Source organism: Camelus dromedarius, chromosome 9 (assembly GCF_036321535.1).
Source record: "Camelus dromedarius isolate mCamDro1 chromosome 9, mCamDro1.pat, whole genome shotgun sequence".
Taxonomy (NCBI): domain Eukaryota; kingdom Metazoa; phylum Chordata; class Mammalia; order Artiodactyla; family Camelidae; genus Camelus; species Camelus dromedarius.
The window spans coordinates 22,608,833-22,629,822 of NC_087444.1; the positions used below are offsets into that span (position 1 = coordinate 22,608,833).

General features: G+C 40.1%; 1 protein-coding gene across 3 annotated transcripts in view; it reads right to left on the reverse strand.

Moving 5' to 3' along the window:
- Window positions 1-20,990, reverse strand: part of TBX15 (T-box transcription factor 15) — a 102,138-nt gene that overhangs the window by 34,293 nt on the left and 46,855 nt on the right. Inside the window, exons 1-4 of one of the 3 annotated variants that reach the window (XM_010980683.3) lie at window positions 19,277-19,494; window positions 7,408-7,621; window positions 2,971-3,072; window positions 1,071-1,242 (exon numbers count right to left, since the gene is read on the reverse strand). In XM_010980683.3, coding sequence (XP_010978985.1) covers window positions 1,071-1,242; window positions 2,971-3,072; window positions 7,408-7,508 — 375 coding nt within the window. In that variant the 5' untranslated portion in view covers window positions 7,509-7,621; window positions 19,277-19,494. Of the gene's footprint in view, window positions 1-1,070; window positions 1,243-2,970; window positions 3,073-7,407; window positions 7,622-19,168; window positions 19,223-19,276; window positions 19,495-20,990 lie in introns of those variants that run through there. The other 2 variants (XM_064488883.1, XM_010980681.3) reach the window with 2 other exon arrangements.

Genomic DNA, 20,990 nt, shown 5'->3' on the forward strand with positions numbered 1-20,990 from the left:
GTAGGAAACTGGAAATCAGTGAGCGTGCCCGTGGCTGGAAGGACTAAGTGACTGGAGAGCATCACATCACATGGGACCACATGGCAGAGCGGCCCAAGCGCAGGTAGTGGATGTGATATGTTTGCTTTAATTGGATAAATACTGAATGAATTGTTTCTGGTACCAGTAGACGACACTCGAACCAAGATGTCTCAGAACCTCCTGCTTCAAATTTTCTGTCTTTAAATGGACTCCTGTGTCTTTAAATTCTACAAGCTATTATTTGCACTTTATTCTTGAATTTATGGGCATTCTCTTATGTCATGTGAGAGTGAATGGTATATGTGCATTCTCCCGTCCTCAGAAAATAGTCATTTCCTTAAAGATGGGAGCCATAGTTTTAGCTTCTTCAATCTTCCCTGAGTATCCAGGACAGATCCTGGCATTCAGTGAGAATTCAGTACACATTTCACTGCCAAATACAAATTAGTCACATCAGGTGCTCCAATTATCCGCAAGCCTTAAGACCCTATTCTTCTCTTATAAATCCATCAATTTCTTTTTTTTTTTATTTGACTGCTTTTTATTTTTTATTGGAGTGTAGTCGATTTGCAATGTTAGTTTCAGGTGTACAGCAAAGCAATTCAGTTACACATATACACACAGATTTTTTTTTTCAGATTGTTTACCATTGTAAATTCATACATTTCTTGACAGCCAGCGCTGTCCCTACAACAGTCTCCCTGAGTTTATTGCCCTGTGAGTTATTCTACTAAACGTGATTTCTTTCACCATTTTCAAATGTGTCCTATGTTTCTGTCTCTGGATTCTCCTGACTTGACTGTGAGTCCCTGGAGCACAAGAACTCTGATAAACACAACCTGATGCATAGCAGACGTCTGCTAAATGTGAGATTTACAATACATGTAATTTTACAGGACGAAAGAAAACCTTTTATGCTCACTTACTTAAAATGATGCAAAGTGGCACAGAGATCCTTATTTTACCTGTTTGAAAAAGCCTGGGGCTAGTCAGCTCTAGAGCAAAAAGGGGAAGAGGGAGGAAGAGGAAGATAGGTTTATTTGACTCACATGTCCTTGATCATCCAATTCATTGTTGGTCAGCTTGAGTTTGTCGAAACTGACCACCTGTCTCATCCAAGTATCTCCAGAAGCTAGAGAGTCAGGGTGTATATAAACTCTTGGGGGCACAGGGGAATCAGCGTTGCCAGCCACCATCCACTTGGAGCTATGATACACGTATCTGAGACAGAGAGAGGAGAATTCAGACATAGATGCAGGGAGCAAATAGAGGCCCAGGAAACAAGTAGGGACAGAAAGGAGGAGACACAAAGAGATGACAAGAATGGAGTAGTTCGGATTAAACAGAGAATACAAAGGATAAAAAGAGAAGGGTGGATAAGCAGGGAAAATGAAATAGAGATGGGAATGGAGAACACGATGGGTGGGGGAGGGCAGAGAAGTGTTGTGGTTAATGATCAAAGCTGCAGCTCTCACAAGGAAAACATTCTCACAGTCCTTTTTCTTTCTTCTTCCTCTCCTTGCCTTGCACCCCTGTGTGCATACAGGCATCCTGAAACCACGTGTTTAGCTATGGAAAAGGTATTTTACTGCAACCTTTCACCTTTCAAATGCAAACCATATAATCTGTTGGCCACTTGTTCAGGATTTAGTCCCTTATTAAAAACATCTTCCATATTGTCCTATAAAGCACAGCCATGTGCAGAAACCCTCTAAGCCTCTTACTTGTTAACCGTTTCCTGGCTAACAAGCTGAATTCTGCAGCATTTCTATGAAAACGGAGGTCTCTGCCTTAGTGTAACCATTCCCAGAAACATCATCAAGTCTTCCCAGTTAGAGTTTTCTTTGATGAACCTAGTTTTGAACATCATCATCAACATCATCATCTTTCACATCATTTTCCCACAAAGCCACTGGAAATGAGATGCTGTTGGTAGCAAAGGAGGTCAATTTTCCAGACTCTGCTGATTGCCCTGTGGTTCTGAAGAGTATTCTCTATGGATCTGACACTTCCTTGTTACTCATACTCTGTTCTAGTGGACCACATGGGTCCCGGCCCCTGGCAAACAGAGGCACACAGTCCAAACCACAACTCCTAAGATCTTCTAAAGCAGATTTGAAGCATCTCTCCTCCTACATCTTGCATCAGGACCACTTCTCTCTTAGCCAGCTCTCCCCACAACATACTAGTCTTGGTCTCCTCCGTTCATACCCCGCCTCCAAATTCATGGGTTTAGGGCCAAGTTCTGAAATAGTTCAAAAATGAGCCCTGAATCACTGATTTGATTGAAAGCTCAAGAGACCAATGAAGCCACAACTTGTTTCAGACAAAGAACTCTGGGTAAGCCATCCAAGAGACATGGAGATTATGTTGGCGTCTAATGGCTTTGAGGGAAAGTTGTTTAAGCAAACTTGTTCACAACCCATATTAATGACGAATAATTCTCCATAACTTGACGTTCTTCTTGAGGTCTTACCCAGTTCTCCTCTTCTTCCCCTCCACCATCCACAGGGCAACCCATCAGATATATGATTGAATATACTGTACTAATCCACTTCTCCTTCCACTTTCCAAAATAAATCATCTCAACTCACTTAGTATTTCACAAATCAAATCATGCAATATGTTAATCACTTTCAGTGTTAACTGAATTAGTTTTAGACAAGATCTATCTGATTTTTGCTACCCTGGCAGACACTATACAGTCCTACTCTTTCAAGAGATATGAGGAGGATTCCAGACCAAATCATTAGTGAGTCCTGGCTTCCTACCTCTAGTGACTGCTTTCTGACTGTTGTTCTGCCACAGGCCATTGGCATATCCCTCATCCTTGTTCCCTGTACAGTACATTGCACAGTGTGCTATTCAAATGGTTCATCTACTGAGTTTACAGAACCTTCCTAGGATGCTGGTGATGCCCACAATTCCACTTCCCAGAGTCACCATTACCTGTATCTTTTATTGTCCACAGGTACGATGTCCATTGCTATGTAGTACTGCTGGTGTGGATCCAGGCCAGTGATTTTCACTCTCATGGCAGGAAACATCCTCCTACGAAAAATAAGGAACAAGGTAGGAAGCTCAGCAATCAGAGGGAGAGAAGCAGCAAAAGCTTGAAGAGTCTCTTCTTATTACTGACGCTAAGTGCAGCAAAGTCCAATGTCCTCTAATTCTCAAAGTTGACTAGGTTTTTTTCACTTTGGAAATTATCCCTGTCAACTATGTTGAGAATTTATATTGCTAAAATAGCACCTCTTCTTAACTTAAATTGGACCTTTTGATTATTTATACCCTCAAAGACCTCATACCATACCTTGCTTTATATTATTAGTTAATTTTTAATATGAGCTAGATAGACAGATAAAATGTGTATATATACATTTCCTATTAGACTACAACATTGGTAAATATACTTATACTTTTATACTTAATAGATTTGAGTAACTTATAGTCTTTTTATTCCCCAAGTAGCTTATCACAGTTGATTGTAGTGATCATGAAATATTTTTGATTGAGTCTACTTGAAAATGACCACTCTAAAAACAACATCCCAAGAAAAGAAGGGGGAAAAAAAAAAAGGAAGGTGCTACCAGTTCCCAAACAAAGGACCACCAAAGCTTTTTTTTCATGCATAAAACTGTAGAAAAATTTCTGCAAGTTCTCAGGCTGTCAACGTGTGTGTCAGAGGAAGGACCCTGTGGAATAGGGAGCAAATACCAAATGAAGTGGCCTCTGGGCAATACCTTGTTTCTACTACAATGGCTTGTTAAACTTGCCAAAGCAAGCAAGGTCAGGATATGGCACTTTACAACTACTCTCATAATTGAAGAGGAGGAGAGTGAGCAGCCTAAAAGAGGTATTGAGTTTCAAGGAGACTAAAATAAAATTCACCATTCTTCTTTAACCAGAAGAAAAAAGAAAAACATCAAGCTCTTTTGCATGTCATTCATTTAGGAGCCAGACATAAAAAAGTGCTTGGTTCAAAAATTTGGATTGCCCTGAATGTGCTCTAGGGTGCTTGTACACAAAATGCTGCATTAAGCTTAACCATCTGGGGCCAGTTAGTCGAGCTGGGCAGAGCACGGTGCTAATGAGGTCAAGGTCACAGGCTTGATCCACATATGGCCTAATTGGCTTTGCTCCATTTCACAGCCATAGACCATTCTCTGACCTCAGACAGCCATCTTGCAAATGTGCACTGGTTGTTTACATGAGGGGTTTTCTGTGCTAGTCACACACTCCACTGCTTATCAAAAACAACTCAAAAAGCAACTGTCCTCTGGTAGTAGGTTGGTGACATCATAACCATATTTGGGGGAAAGCATAAGAGGGACCATAGACCTTTAATAGGGATGATGACTAATTCTTAAATATTTGCAAAAAATAATATATTACCAATTCTTCTTTCCCACTTTGTAACTTTTCAGAAGCTTCTATTGGTATATCATTTTAGATTTCCTTCCTCTACCCTCACAAGTTTAATTAGAAAGTCTTATATTTTAGTCTTACGGTGGGCTAATGAAACTTGATGGTGGACTGTTCATAATGACTAAAGCTAATGTTCACTATAAGTGAGGCACTTTAATGCACATTTTCTCATTCCAAAAATTTGGGAACCTTGGTCTATATATGTAAATATAGATCATTAGTTCCCTTCTTAATAATTAGTGACTTCTGATTGCCCTGTATATTTATGTTTGGAGAGCATTTTGCCAGGGGTGGAGAGAAAGTCCTCTCCCTTGCTAGTCAAGATAAGAAAATATGGTTCCTCTAGAGAGGCTGCGTTACACTGAAAGAGGTGAATTTATTTTCTTGATGACTTCAAGAAAAGAGGTTAGATGTTTTTAAATTCAATACCTGTTTTGTCTGGAACTTTTATAACCTTGATTAGAGAAGCTACCTGTCTCTCTCCAGTACTCAAGTTCTAAAATGAATGAGCTATGTGGCTCAGGAAAAGTCATTTAACCTCCTTGTATACAAAACAAACCAAAGAAATGAAATAATCCTTAAGAGGACCTCCTGCTTTAAAATTCTACGACGATATTTGAATTCTCTTCTTAAAATCTTACCAAAGCTGCTTTTTTCTTTTTGTCAGTATTTTAGCACAGAATATCAAGCAACATAATAACACCCTAGAGAAAAATCAATCTTTCATATTCACAAAATGAAATGTATTTGGCTTTAATTTTATGCCTAAATTTAGACTAATTCTTTTGTCTTCCAAACCCATTAATCTCTATAAGCACCTCTGTCCATGGTGCTGATCATGCATGTTATGTTGGTACATTCGAAGACTGAAGGCTATGTAAACTATAGCAGTTCTGCATCAACAGGATTACAGTTTGGAATGTGAGAAGAAGTAGATGGTGGCTAGGATCTTCTGAGAGGGAAAATGAACAGAGAATCACATGTGACTAATGCAACTAAGAAAATGTAAACTGGAATTAAAATTGAAAAGGACACTACACAGGAAGAAAAATGAAGTAAAAGGGAAGGCGTCAACTTGGGGAATGGGGAGGGGATGAAGAAAATACATAGAAGAGAAAGTTTTCTTTGCATGGTTCTGAGTTGTTCCGAAATTACTTGAGCAGAGTTTCAGGTAGCCAACAGCTGAAGCAACCTGACACAGAAACAATGAGTGTAGCTTCTAAACCTAAAAAAAGAGATATGATTAAAGAACAAACTGTATGTCTGTGCTGGAAATATCTGGATATATTCAGGTACCAAAGTGAATTTGTGAAGGCAGAGATATGGAAAAGAAATTACTGCAGAGGAAATCATGAAATGAGACCACAGGAGAGCTGTCCAGAAGGTGCTCAGATAAACTGAATTCTCTGAAGTGCAGGGAACGAGGGAATGATATCAAGAACAAAAGTGACCCAAATACATAGACCCAATAGTAGTAAGTTAAAACCCAAAATAGAAATGGTAAAATCTTACAGACAAAAAAAAAAAAACTTGCAGACAAAAAAAAAAAATAATAATAATGAATTGTTGTTTCCCCCTAAGCCACAGTATCTCAAAATGTAGAATGGGAGTAAACTGAAACTCACGCAGCAAAAAAGAGATGGTTTTTGAAAGTAATTCTGAAAAGTAATTTTGAAAGTAATTCTCCTTCAAAGTTGTTCATCCTAGGAAGCCTTTTAATGGCTTTATTCTCTACTAAAACTTAGAGAAGGAAGAGGGTTACAGAAGAGGATAAAAATGAACAAGACTTCAGGTTCATTTTAAGCTCATCTTTTTGTGATACATTATTGTATTGGGAGGTTTCTCTATATGCATTCAGGTGAACTGGACCCAATCAAAATATGCTTTTACTTTAAATGTCCATGTTCATGAGGACAGTTCAAGATCAATGAGGTGAGTCTTTTTGGTCTCCATGATGTGAGTCTATGAGGAGTGGCTTTGTAAATACGAAAGCAGTATAATTGTTTCAATTTCGATTAACTATTTGTATATACTCAAAAACTGACTCCAAGTTTATTTTTATTTAAATCATTTTCATTTTAAACCCAAGGGGCAAAAACTATAATCATTTCTTAACAGTGCAGAGTTATAAATAGTTAAGACAATGGTTTTGGAGCCAGATAGATATGTGTAGAATTCTGGAGCTACTCTTTACTACCTGTGTGGCCTTAGTCAAGTTAATTACCCTCTTCCAGCTTTTGCATCCTCATCTCTACATGGGATTATCCTATCCTATCTCTTACAACCCCAGGGAAATTTAAATAATATATGTTGAATAGCTAGCACAAAACAGAAAACCATGTAAAATTGAAAGATACCAATAAAGGAGTAGCTTAATTCACAGTGTTTATTTCAAGAGAAGCCATGTTTTAAAAACCTTTATCATCCTATATAAATTATTTTGCATGAGTTTCCACCAGGTCCCATTAAAGTCATAATTTCAAGCCAACAATAAACCACAATGGATCAATAAGCAGGGCTTCAAAAATGCACCAAGCCCAATTTTTACCAAAAACAAAATTCTTACAAAAATGCCCAGCTGCTTTAAATGCCTTAGACAATGCATGCTTTTTCTCTTAAAAACATTGGCTGGTGAAGTAACACTTGCTTTGGAAATCTATTGTTTGGCTGTTATGTACCATGGATCTCCGATATTAGCTGAACTACATTTGCAGGCAGAAAATGTTTGTGAGGGTAGAGGTGATTTAGGTTTGAGTGGTCCTTGGAGGAAAATAGCAAAATCACAGTAAACACAAGAAAAATCACTTTATCAAGACATCCATATGCTGAAAAGTGAGTGCAGGTTGCCTGAGCTTCACCCATGCTACCGACCACAAAGACGTGAAAAGGAAACTGTAACACCTCCTACGTCCATTCTCTGTTCTTTGAATCTGCCCATTCAAAGGAACTTGTCCTTACCTGCCTGCTTTGGTGATGATCATCTCGGTTCCAATGTCATGGAACCTCTTCCAGAGGTCAGCACACTGCAGCTCCACCTGAATCTCCTCCATGGAAGACATGGCAGCAGGCACGGGGCCTGCAGCACCAGAGCCCAGGTCAGTGTGAGTGTCAAAGGAGCAGGAAGTCCGCTCGGTGAGCACCTCAGAGTCTGAACCAGTGCTCTGCTCAGAATCTGCAAAATAAACAATCAAGCCTTAAGTAAGAAACTGAGCTGCACCCCACAACACACCCTTGGCCCTAAAGGATGGAGGCAGAGTTGGGGGCACGATGGAGTGGGGAGAGGGGTGAACAAAAGGAGACTTCAAGCTGGGAAGCTCCAAAGCACAGCACTCAGGGTATTTTATTATTTTTTTTTTTTATGGTTTGTTTTTGTGATTTACGACCTTCTTTCAGGTTTCGTGTTTCCAACATGACATCTGGCATTTTAGTAAGTTTTAGCAACAGCTGAAGAAAATTGGTCCACAATAGGCAATATAAAGAGAACTAACGTCACCATGTTGAAGGGAAGGAAGCCAAATCGGGGCAACAAAAACAAATGCCAAATTTAAAAATAATAATAATAATCACAGACTACAGCTGAAAACCTAGATTCAACTATTTCACTTGAGGGGCCAAGATTCAATGTGAACAGCAGTGTGTTCTTTAATTCCATACCACTCAGCATCACTACCCACCAGTCAGTTATCTTTAAACACAGCAAGTTTTCCTCCGTTTATAGATCCTGGTCATCAAAAGGAATGAAAAATTGTTTGGAATCTTTAGAAACATTTTGTTATACATTTGGGGAAATGTTTTTTCCTAGGTCCAATCAGGCCATTTTCGATGGGAAAAAAAAAAAGCCAGTTGTGAGGCAAGAATGTAAGCATATGGAAAAAGTTACCCCAGAAGGCGGTAGACACAAAGGGAATAAATGAGTTTAAGAGACACCTTGATTGGTTTCTGAAGTATGGGCAGAGGGGAGGGCTGATCCAAACAGGAAGGTAGGATTGAGAGCAACCAAATAAAAAGCTGGCATGCTGGGCCAGACGGTCCTCTCCTCCTGTGTCCTCTGTTCTCATGAAGAAGGGGCAAGGGGGAGGGCGGTGCAGACCGATGCAGAGGCTGGAGTCAGATTTACTACAGAATTTTCTATACTTCACATTTTTTACTTTTGGAGGCCCTATGCCAAGAATTACATCTCTTAATATTTTCCAAGCTTGGATTAGCTATATAATTTTCTGATGTCACATGATACTGCAAGCCAGGCCTAAGAACCCATTTCTCTAATCCACCCTTAACATCTAGGATTCTGATTGCGTCCCGCAGAAATAAATGCATATATGAATAACAGATAAAAACAGCAATATCCTACTCTGACAACTGACTTTTCAGTGCTGTCAAAGGTCAGGGCCTCTTGGGCACCTGTCCTTGACACTAGCAGGATGGAAGAGGGCGGGGACAGAATGCCAGACAATCTTGCTGCCATCCTCACTACCTGGAGCTGGTTTCTAGGTCTGTGAACACCCCATCCCATGACACCTTTAATTGTCTTTTCTTCTAGCCTTGATGTGTTCCTCTCTCAAACCCAGGCAGCATTTCTGGCAAGAATCCCCCACAGCTTTGCAGAAGCCCACCGGAAGCCAAGTGCTGTTTCTCCCCATTGTCCCCGGTTCCGCACCCTTCACTGCTAAAGACATTCAGTGGGCCACAAAACTGAACCAATCTCCTAAATAACAGGGAAGTTTCACCCCAAATCTTTAGTTAATCACAATAACTAGTCTGGTCACCATCTTCACCACCCCCCAAAATTGTGTAACTAGGTTTTACGTGTCAAAGCATATAATGTTATACCTTGGATTGAACAGGAGCTAATGTTGGTTTCCTTCAAGCACAGAAATGTGGTGCTACTTATCTGAGATGAGAGCTGATGTTGAGTGACAAGTCTCCATCCTAGCCTCATTCCAAATGCCTTTCAGTAGCAAAGCCATTATGTCATCACACACTCGGCCAGACAGTAATTTCGATCCCTTATGAGACGTGTATTCCCAAATCCCATTTTGTTTCTGTGATATGCCAAGAGCTCCTCACTTATCATTAATATTGTGAGTTTTTCAAAAACTCCTCAAAGCAAGATTTTTGAAAAATAGTCTTATCCTACATTTGGGAGCAAAGTGTTAATGAAATCTCCTTACCATAGGGTGCTATGGTTATGAAAAAGCTGGAAACAGACGTCCTAAGTAGGGGCCAGAGAAAATTTTGGACATGTGATTTCTCCAATGTGTGTTTGGGAAGGGGGAAAGGAAGGGCAAGATATTCCTGCACGAAGTGACAAGTTTTTAAACGTAGCCAAACTGAGGCTGGGATTGTAATAGGGACTATGGCTAGAGATTAAGGAAATAAGACTCTACTCTTAAATCACTATGTCATCTGGAATAAAGTGGGTACCCAAAATGTAACATTAAATGGATTCATGAATGACCTTGGACAAGTCACTTAGCCACAATGGACCTATTTCTTCATAGCACAATTAGAAGGACTGAACTGAAAACTTTTCCAGTCTCTTCCACCTCTAATGGCTTGAAAAATATAAGAATCCTTTCCAATGCAACTTTCAGTGATAACCCAGGCAACTCCAATTAGAAGCATCAAATTTAAAACTCTTTGGGTGAGAGAAGTTAAATGAGGAAAAATACTGGGGGCCCAACTTCACATAATCATAGGAGTTAAAGAATTGAGTGGATATTCTGTTTATGGTTTCCATCAAATCCATCAATAAGCACCTATTGGCATGTGGCCCTATATGAGGTACCATGTGGATAATTTGAAACAGAATCCAGACCTTGAGAAATTTCCCAGTTAGTGTTGATTAATTATGTGTTTATTGAGTGCTTACTATGTGCCTGGCACTGTGCTAGATTCTGGAAAATACTAACGCACACAATGGGGCTCCTTTTAAAGGTATTTAATAGTACAAGTGGAAACTGGGAGCATTCATAAATAATCAGAGACCAAGACAAATACTACCACACAGTTTTCCACACCATTACATGTTTTCCTGTATGTCTCAGAGGAACCCAGAAAAGGGAGTGATCTGAGAGGGCTGGAACATTCCTGGGGAACCCATGGTAACTATAAAAGAAATAGACAAGATGTGGTGGCCTAGGCAGTGTTTTCCCATGAAGAGGATATTCACAGACAGTTATTTGTTTCCCTGGAAATAGTCTACTCCTAAACGTTCAGTCCCTCACAAAATAGAGCCCAAGTGATTTTCGTGTACAAAACGCAGGCACCAGCCCATGTTTTCAACAACATGAATACACCATGTAATTTTCCATTCTTGGTTGTTTCTTAGCCAACATAGGTTAGAAATTAAATTAATATTATGTTTTATATAGTGTTTTTTTAAGGACTACTTGTGACATAAGCTACCCTACAAAACCCTTAAAATAGTAATCTCAGAGTCAAGATCAACAGCCTCGGTAAAAATAAAGTTTAATCCTTTGTAAAATATATTTCTAAATCATAGCTATATAAATATTTAGGCTAACCAGATCAATTATTTTAGCTATTAATCAGAACAGATAATCAAGTTACCCAAGTCATGAATGGAAGAAATGCATAGTTGGTTATTTCAATCAAATCAGGTCATCCATTCAGAAATGCAATCAGTCCTTTGAAGATTAGAAAACACCTCTGTGTTTTCAAGGTTCTTTTTATCCTTGGCAATTTGTGACTTCCTCCCTTCAAAATATAACCATTAGGAACTCATTTGAATGACCTGGAAAGACTTCTTGGATATCATACATCTCCTGTGAATAGTATGTTAATAAGAGAAGTTTTAGTATATCAGGGAAGGAAACAATAAAGTTACATGTAATAAGGAAGTTAAAGAAGAAAAATTTGGGAAACTGTACTAAGCCAGTTACAAGACTGGAGAACATCACATGACTCAAGGTCAAGCCAACACATCTATTACTATCCAGAAAAATCTCTAAAAAAAGACAATCTAACCATCAGTTCATAGTTTCACTCATTTTCTATCTCTGCCCTATTTCATATTGATAAAATAGATACTGTAATGCTAAGTTCCCAAAGTTGAGTTTAGCTTAGGGAGAATTCCAATTCTCAATTCATGCAAAATAGTAGCAATAATAAAATAGTTTCTTAATTTGTATTTTACATATTATCTAATATATCCTTCCATTTGATGAGGTAGATATGGCATATATTTTTATGTCCGTTTCTTGAGACTAAGAAAAAATGAAAACAATGAGGCCTAAAAGTTAGGTATTCTGCCTCCTGATTCACTGACCAGGTCTCCCCAAGACTACACTAGGTTCATCCAGGTCTCCCCAAGACGGTACTAGGTTCATCCCTGGCCAAAGCAGTCAGCAGTTCTGTGACTCCTCAACTACTTCAGCCATCCTTACTCCTGAAATGACTTAACATGTTTGATCTTGGTCAAGTCGCTTAACTATTCCGGCCCCCATTTTCGTTAACCTTTATAGCACAGCCCATGCACATTTAATTAGGGGTGCTGTAAAGTCCCTTTTCAGTTTAATGTTTAATGAATGTATTAGTCGCACAGCTTAAAGACCACCAAGTCTAACAGCAGCAACCCCACCATGACAAGTTGCTTTGGTTAACATGTAAAGAAAATGTCTGAGTTATGTGTACTTTGACTTTATTTCAAAATTAGACATTACTAAAATAGATTTCACAATCTGCCAGGTGATCTTCATTTCCACTTAACCAATGATTTTGAGGAATCATTCGTTACTACAGTTAACAAAGCATATTTACTCCCAGGGTTCTGCTATGCACCAAGAGTGGGGTCCTGGGAGGTCGTCACCCCATTTTATGGAGCCTCAGTTTCCTTATCTTCACTATTTACTTATTTTTATGTGTTATTATTTCCTTAGCTTTACTATTGGAGTGACGGGAAGATATCTTCCTGCTCAAAATTTATATTTATATCTTTACGATAAAAACAGAATCTAATGACACTACTGATAACAATTTTAGTGACTTTGGACAGTGAGATGAATATAAGCTCACAAGAACCATCCCATTCATGATCAGCATCTATTGAGCACTTACGATACATCCGGCACTCTGCTAAGACTTTACATACACAACGTTATTTAATAGAACAAATCTAAGAGTTATTATTATTATCTCCATTTCAAATATTATTGGCAGCCAAATCCAAATTACATCAGTTCTGCCTCCTAAGGATTGCAGGCACATGAAACTATATTTAGTTCCATTTTTATTCCACTGAACATTTCTACTTTGTGTAGATCAGGTTGTATATTAATGTACCAAGACAGATAAAACAGGCTCTTGTTCTGAAGAAGTTCACCATCTGGTAAGAAGGACACAGAAACTGTTAAAGAAGACAGACTGTGATAGTTGCTCTGACAGATGCAGGAGCAAAGCACTAACAGGAGCTTTGGGAAGCCAACAAGTCAATGACAAGAGGGTGACGGAGACTTCATGAGGTGACATTTGAGAGTGGACTTGAAATTTATATGAGCTTTATATGACTTCAATATAAGCAGGCAAAGAAATTATGGGGATGGAATTTCAGGTAGTGGGAATCATGTAAGCAAGGACTTGTCACTTTTTACAGAATCACAAGCAAACTGATAAGGCAAGAGCTTAAAATATATAAGGGAAGAGAGGAGGGGAGATAAGAGATGAGTTGGAAAATCAGGTCCAACTCAACTAAACAACTACTGGTTTAACATTAGGATGTGCCAGCCACTCTTCTAGATTCTTGAGACGTCATCGGGGAAAAAACAAAAATCCCTGGCCACATGAAGTTTGTATTTTATTTTATCTTTTAACACCTTTATTATGGTATGATTCCTGTAGAGTAAACGACACGTATTTTGGAGTTTGTATTTTAGGAGGAATGTGTTTGTCATAATATGGAGTTTAGACTTTCTTTATACCAAAGTTTTTTTTTTAAATGAAGGTGATGATAGTTCCGTCTTCCCGTCTAGGCTATGAATCCCATCAACTGAGTCTAATGCTATGCCACATCTCCTTAATAAATGATGGTTTGGTGTGGAAGATGAGGGGTAGGGGTAGAAGATTCCTGCAGAGTCAGATAAGAGATGTAGAATTTCCTGAGATTAGATGCACAGTGCCACTTCCATAAGACTGAACCTCAGCTGTCATATTTTACCCCAAGGAAGAAAACAGTTTGATACAATTATAGGAGAAAAACCCAACTCGGATGATAATCAAACAATCACTTTTGGTTCTGTTTTTATTTCTGCCAGTGACTGGGAGGCGACTACACTGAGCAGTATTTCCTACTGGATAGTGGTAGAGCAGCCACTCCTTGGTCCCCTGCCTCAGTCCCAAAGTCTAAAATCAAGACTCGCACAGTCATCCCAGGGCTCCCATTCACATCATGGCAGACATCAGAAGCTTACAGCCCAGGCAGCACTTTCTGTACCAGGCTCAAGTAAATTCCTGTTTCCCAAGGACCTCTGCAGTGGACATTGATTCTGAGATGTCGGCTTTTATCAGGTAGCTTAGAAAATCTGGTAATGGAAATTTTCATAGAGTAATTCTAAATATGGCAGAAGCAAGAACATTTGGCATTGACCTGAGTACGGACTGAGCCCAAATTTGATACCCAGGCCAGAGCTTCAAGGGAATGAACTATAACTCAAGTTGGATTAAACTAAAATTATGATGAGACCAAACACTCAAATGAGCCTGTTAGATGACTTTAGCAATGGAATGAAGTCTCTGAGCTTTCCATGCCCTCCAAGTTCTATTTGGGAAAAAGGGGTCGGTAACCTGAAGCCTGCAATTCCCATGCCAATAATCCAATTAAGGAGGCTAAAAGCACATCTCCCTCAGCTGCCTAAAACATTCTCCACCTGACAATCAGCACCTCTCTCAATGACACACAGGCCAGAGGCAAGGACCCAATGTCATCCCTGAGATCTCAGCCTTTTAAAGAGACTTCGCAAAGAAGTGGTGGCAGTCATCTCTGTATCTATTTCTTGTTGATCAAAGACTCAATGTCATTAAAGGTTCAGCCTCCAGCATGCTTTGAACATGGAAACAAACAAGGGATGAGAAATAATAGGCATTACACTAGATAGTTTATATACATTTTTATATAAGCCTCATGCAATTTGCACAGAAAAACCATATGAAACAGGCATTATTGCTGCCATTTTATAAAGGAAGAAACTGAAGCTGGGCGAGATTAAGAAGTTTTTTTCACAGTATGTAACTAGGAGGTGTCAGGGTGGGATGTGAGTTAATCTGACACTAGCAGGTGATGCTCTTTCCACTATAAACTGTTGCCCAGTTTTCATAACTAGACCCGCAGGGTTGTGTGCGTACCACTGTGAACTCAGAAACAGAGCTAAAGTTCAGGCTGCCCGGTCAGAGACAGCTCTATGGAAACTGAAACATTCTCAGTCCTTTTGGGAGAAGAGAAAATGCAAACCAAGGTCAGATGGGAATTTTCCTTTCTTAGGAGAGGTGGCTTTACGTTCAGGAATATTTTAGGCCTCTTCACCAACTTAATATTATGCCACAAGTTCTTACCAGCGTAAAAGGCCCTCTTTTGTTGTATTTCACTTCCTGTTCCCAGTCACCACCAGGAGTAAAACATCCAAATGTGACAGACAGATGACTTAATTTCACTGTCAGTGTCAAATCACTCTTCTGCTTTAGCCCAGAATATCAGCAAAATAACATTAGAAGGTACTTGGAAGATGTTTGGACTTTGAGAAATGTATAATGACAGCATTGAAAGACAAGAAAAGGCAGCTGAGGTAGTTCCTACTTGCGCATAATCTGGCTTATTTAGGCTTAATTTAAGTCAGAGTTTACGGCACAAAAGTTTTTGATGGTGTTAAATGTATATCTATACTTGAGGAGAAATCATCTGATAATTATATAGGGAAGGCACTTTATAAACAGTAAACTATTAAATTAACATATAAGATTATGTGTCAATGATCGAGTTAATCAGGAAGACAAAGAAAAAGTAAGAATAAATATGGGTCTTGGATTTTCTAAAACAGTCCTAATTTCACATATTTTATTCCATTCTCTTAAAATTAAAAGTCTTGAGACCAACTTTTGGTTCAGAAAATATTCTTGATGAAAAACACAGAAAATGGAGAAATGGAATAATCAAAAATTGGTCACAAGCCACATGGCAATATTCAAATCTAAATACCCTTTGGACCAGAGGTCCTCCAAAATTTGACCCTGATTAACTGAGTGGTCTTCAAGATTCACTGGTCAATTTGAGGCCAGCAGCTGTCAACATAGGGCCCTCCCTGAGGCTCTTGGCATTTTCTTCTGGGTGAATGGACACAGCTTATCTCTAAGCCAGTGCTTGTTTGCTCTTTGCAAACACAATTACTTTCAACCTCCCACAACCACCTTGGCCACTACCACAACACCATCAGACATCTGCAATAGTGGTCTTTTAACTTCCATGATGTGAAAAGGAGGCCTTCCCCCAAAGGTCCTCGAAGAACTTGCCTTATACCTTGTTAGGACATTTTCAGTGAGCACCAATAAATCAATCAATCCATGCGAATATGCAAACAGAGAAGAATGAAGCAGCCAACGTCCAAGCCACAAGTGTAATTTAACTATGACTTCTGGGGATGGTGCCCTTGGAAGTGGCAATATCAAACATGTAAGTAGGCTAGACAGTCAGATATAGCCAGGAACATGCAAGACCCTTCAAACGATACTCAGGAGACTACCAGCTACACTGAGTTTAGAATCCACCCAACCTATCAAGCCAAACATAAAGATCCATCCTGTTGAATGAACAGAAGAGCTATGTGGCTGGCAACTATATGACCACCTCTCCAGTAACGTTCTGAATTCATCCACTCAGTAAATCCTTTATTTAGTCAACAAATACTTGTTGATCATCTAGCCTGGGACTGGCAATATGTTAGGTATTGTGATAGTCATAAAATTAAATAAGATGTGTTCCTATGTCCTCAGAAACTTACAAAATCACTTAGGAGACAGGATAGGATACTCAGTAATCTAACAAAAGTAGAATAGTCAAGATCCAGCATGGCAAACAGCATGCTAAGGGGCTGCTATTCAAATGACTGAGTTTGAAAGTTCATCTCTTCTTTTTCCAACTGTCTAATCTTGAACAAGTCTCAACCTCTTTAAGTCCTAGTTTTGTCATTTGCAAAATGAGAATGTCATTAGTACATACTTGGTGAAATTTTTTATGAATGACTAACAAAGTGTGTATCTGTGTGTTTATGTAAATACTTTATCAACAGTAAAAGGAAGACACAAATGCTAATTTTCATGTATTACCTAAGAGGAATATCAACAAAATGCTGTGGGAGTTTCAGGTGAGAAGAACCTCTTCCAGCCCAGGGGTCTTTTCTGGGCCTAATGAAGAGATGTCTGCAAATGAAAAGAAGGAGATGGGGAAAGGAAGAGAAGGATCTCCCAGGAAAAGGGAATTTTAGGCAGAGGCACAGCCATCAAGTCTGAGAGACAGGTTAAGAGAATAGCAAGTAATTGAGACTGTATCTGTGATATTCCTCTTGTATCCTCAGCACCTGGGACAGTGTCTGGCATCTATTATGCACTCAACAAAATGCTGTTTTTGTTGCATCTCAAATGCTTTTCTTCTTCTGATCTTCTTCTTCAGGAGACCAACGTATCCCTAGTAATGAGGTATCTTAATTGAATGCCATGTTCCCAATGAAATCCCAACAGGATCACCTCCACACATAATCTTAAACTATTGGAAGTCCACTAGCTTTTCTTCCACGACTGTGAGTTGTGTTACAACTGATTGGCAAGGTCTGCCCTGGAATCTTTCAGGGACATCAAGTGAATTCAGTGAATGCAATCACTTCCATGAATAGCAGTCACAGCCAATCATCTAGAAAATTCTTCTCAGATACTAACTTTCTTCCACATGAGCCCAAGAAGAAAAGGTGCCTGGGATTATGAGGATAAAATGAGGAAAGGAGCAAGCCCTTCTACCATTACAGGAACTGATGATGATGATGATGATGATGATGATGATGATGATGATGATGATGATGGTGGTGGTGGTGATGATGATGGTGATGATAGTGATGATGGTGATGATGGTGATGATGTGTGTGTGTTTGGGGAGGGGGGCAGATGCAGAGCTGACCTCTCCTTCAGAAACAGAATGGCTCCTGCACATACAGCTGCTGCAGCCTCCAGACTCCTACACACTCTCTAGACCCCCAACACAGCTAGCGTCCCTGCTGCCTGCAGTGAAGTAGGGTTTCCAGAGAAGCTTCCAAGAAAGGGCAAGAGGATGGTCCTTTAGAATCATGCAGAGCCAGCTGTATGACTTTGGGCAAGTGATTTCACCTGCCTAAGCCAATTTCCTCATCTAAAACAGATATGCCAAAGGTGCTCAGTAAAGCCCCTGGCACAGAGTAGGAGTATACTAAACATAAGTTCCTTCCATAATTTGGAAAGGGAGGTGGTCATGGTTGGAGCTTTTCCCAATCACTTCCCTGTCCATACCTGAGAGAGAGAAAGAAGGTTTGTTTTTTTTCAAAAGGAGAAAGGCAAATCCTAACGAAAAAAATTTTTAATGGAGGATGGGAAAAGATCACATAGAGAAGATAATTTGGGGTTAGGAGCAAAAGCTCTCAGAGTTGAATGTGTTAGAAGGAGAAATGATGGAAAGGCAGAAGGAGGGAAAGCAGAGAAATAGTGAAAATGCTAGCAAAGAAAGCCTGTTTTTGTCAAGGTCTACTTAAGTGATGCTCTCCAAGTTCACAGTGGCTTCTGCATTAGTTAAGAAGGAAAATGACTAGAATCTGCAATCAGAGAAAACGCGGCAGACCAATGAGAAAAGATGTATGTCGTATCTTCAGTAAGGAGATGGGACCAGGGAGGCAAATTCTAGCCTGGAACAGAGAAGCAGAGAGATCAACTTTGGCTGAAGAAGCAGCCCAAGGACACTGCTCCAAGAGGGAGGAAGGACAGAAAAGATCTGGGAGGCTGCAGCGTCCCCTGACACCAAATGGACAGCCTTGTCAAGAACACTCACCCTCTGACTGAGGCTAAGAAAAATACACACTAGGAGGCAGAAAAGATCTAGTGCCTAGGGGGGTCTCCCACACAGCATGAAGGTGGGACCTGAGGGTTGTGCATTAGAACCTATCTGACAGGCCAGATAACTGAGATTTAGTCAAGGGAGTGTGTCCAGGGCCACTCACCCAGAAGCATCGGAGAGAAGGAAAGGACCCGAGTCTCTCTTACCCCAAAGCTTCGACTAGTCCATCATTCCACACCTCCATCAGAAACCCTAAAATCAAACACTTTAACAACAGAAACAATTCCACTTAAGGGGCAAGGGGTAAATATTAAGAGTGAAACAAACACCGTGGGTTAACTGTGTTCATAGCAATGTCTTTATATTATCAACTCACCAACCCCTGCTTGAGTTGCTTGCAAAACTTAGAATCCCACTCTCACATCCCAAGTCCCCAGACTCCTCCAGGAAAAGCCCACCTCCCAAATCTCTCCTGCCTTCTTTTTTTTCCTCTAAAGCCCTCCACAGAGGCGACTGAGTTGTCAAAGGAATCTGATCTGGTGGATTTTTGGTGATAGCCAAGAAGAGCAAGGGAAAGTGTAGCCTAATACCGTCTTCTATGTAAAGGCTGATTCGGGAACCCCAAAGTCAACATGTTATTCCTACCTCCATTCTTGATTCCTTGAGTCGTCATGACAACATCACTTCATTCAATTCATCCCTCAACCAACACCTTGACTATCGCATGCCTCTGTTTTCCCCAGGCCTACCTACCTTGATGGGTCAGAATGACCTTTGAAGAAACAGTGTCCTCCAAGTGTGTGAGCAATTCAGAAAGTGACAGCTTCTAAAATAGATGGTGCGTTGTTGGGTGTCTGTCGCCTTCTGAAGGAGTGGTGGTGTCGCCGAGGCAGCAGGATTTCCTGGCCAAAGTTGCTCCTACCCTCCTCCCCATAAGGCTCTGCACTGCCTCTCCCTGTCCCAGCACAGGAAGACTTGGAGCCCAGGGGCCGTGGCATTTAAGCACTGTCAGAGTTCCCACTTCAATCCCCACAGCGGTGCCAGTTCGGCATCTGTCATGATGACCCAGCCTGAACTGTATTTAGAAGCTTTGGACACGGCACCATGTCCTGACCCATCTCAGAGTGACAGGAGATTTCCTGAGCACCTGGGCTTGTGATTAAAGTGCTCCTCCTCCCAGGGAATGGGGGTCACTGTGACTTTCCTAATGGTCCGTTTCCTTCTCATGAGGGTACCCATCTGTTGGAGACCTCTCTTAGAGAGTCGATTGCCATCAATACTGTTATAGAATGCTAGTTTTTAATCCATACTGTTTGTAAAGCTTACAAGACATGACACAGGAAAAAAGAGAAATTAATCAGAAAATGGGCTTGGAGCTGTCTTTGTAGACTACTCTTACAAAGGTAAATTTCCCTGGAATTACATTCTGGGAGTGCTCAGAATCTACCAGATATTGCCAGTGAATAGAGAGAGCCTGCCTATGGTTCGGCTTCTCGGGACAGTGCATAATAATTCACTTCATCTTCTTGGTAGGCTCTATGCTTGTCCAGAAAGTAGCCTACTGAAGTTCAAAAAATTTGTGTAAGTGATTCCTGGTTAGTGGTTAAAAAAAAACTAGTTTATTTACACTTTAATATAATCTCCACCAGGCAGGCAGACTGATAAATCATATAACATTAATCGAGTGGGCGGTCAGTTTTGAAGGTTATGGCACACAGAGTGGGTCTAGGTCCTCAACCCTGCTAGAACATGGGAGAAAGAAAAGCTTTTTCCTAGTTGACCCTCAACTCTCTGCCCCAGTGTCCCTGACCAGAGTCCCGTGGAGATACTCTGTCATTTAAAAGGCATCAGTGTTTGGCCTCTCCCCATTTCTGGGCAAGGACCCAAAACTCAGAGAATGTGGTTTTAGGATCATGGCATCTAATCCATTCAAGGATTATTTTTCCCCCCTACTGCTCAGATGGGTGTGTTAATCATCACCTCCCTTTGTTCTGTAATAAATTCAGCCCTGGCTAATTCCAAGTCTCTATGCATCACTGCAGTTTAAAGATGGCGTTTTGACAGGTCAGATATTTAGAATCAATAGACCACCAACCAGTCAAAAATCTTAAGTAGTTTTAGGAACATGTGGAAGTCATTTTTTCCAAGAATTCACAAGTCTGGAGGATGAGATCTCATTGATGGCGTATGGGCTGTTGTATATATTAAAGCATTGCTTTGTAAACCTGATTCTACATGTAATCAAAATTGATTTACAGTGAAGGCAGACTTTCCTTATTATTCCCAATATTACACATGATCAGATATAAACTACAATGGAATGCACACTCCAAAGCATCTTTAAAAGAACGAATAAAAGCCTAAGTTAAATTATAAATGAATGTGCAATGACTACATATGCAAAACACAAATGTCACAGGCTAGGGAATTTCATAGAAGTCAGAATATTTTATGTGACCCTGGCTAT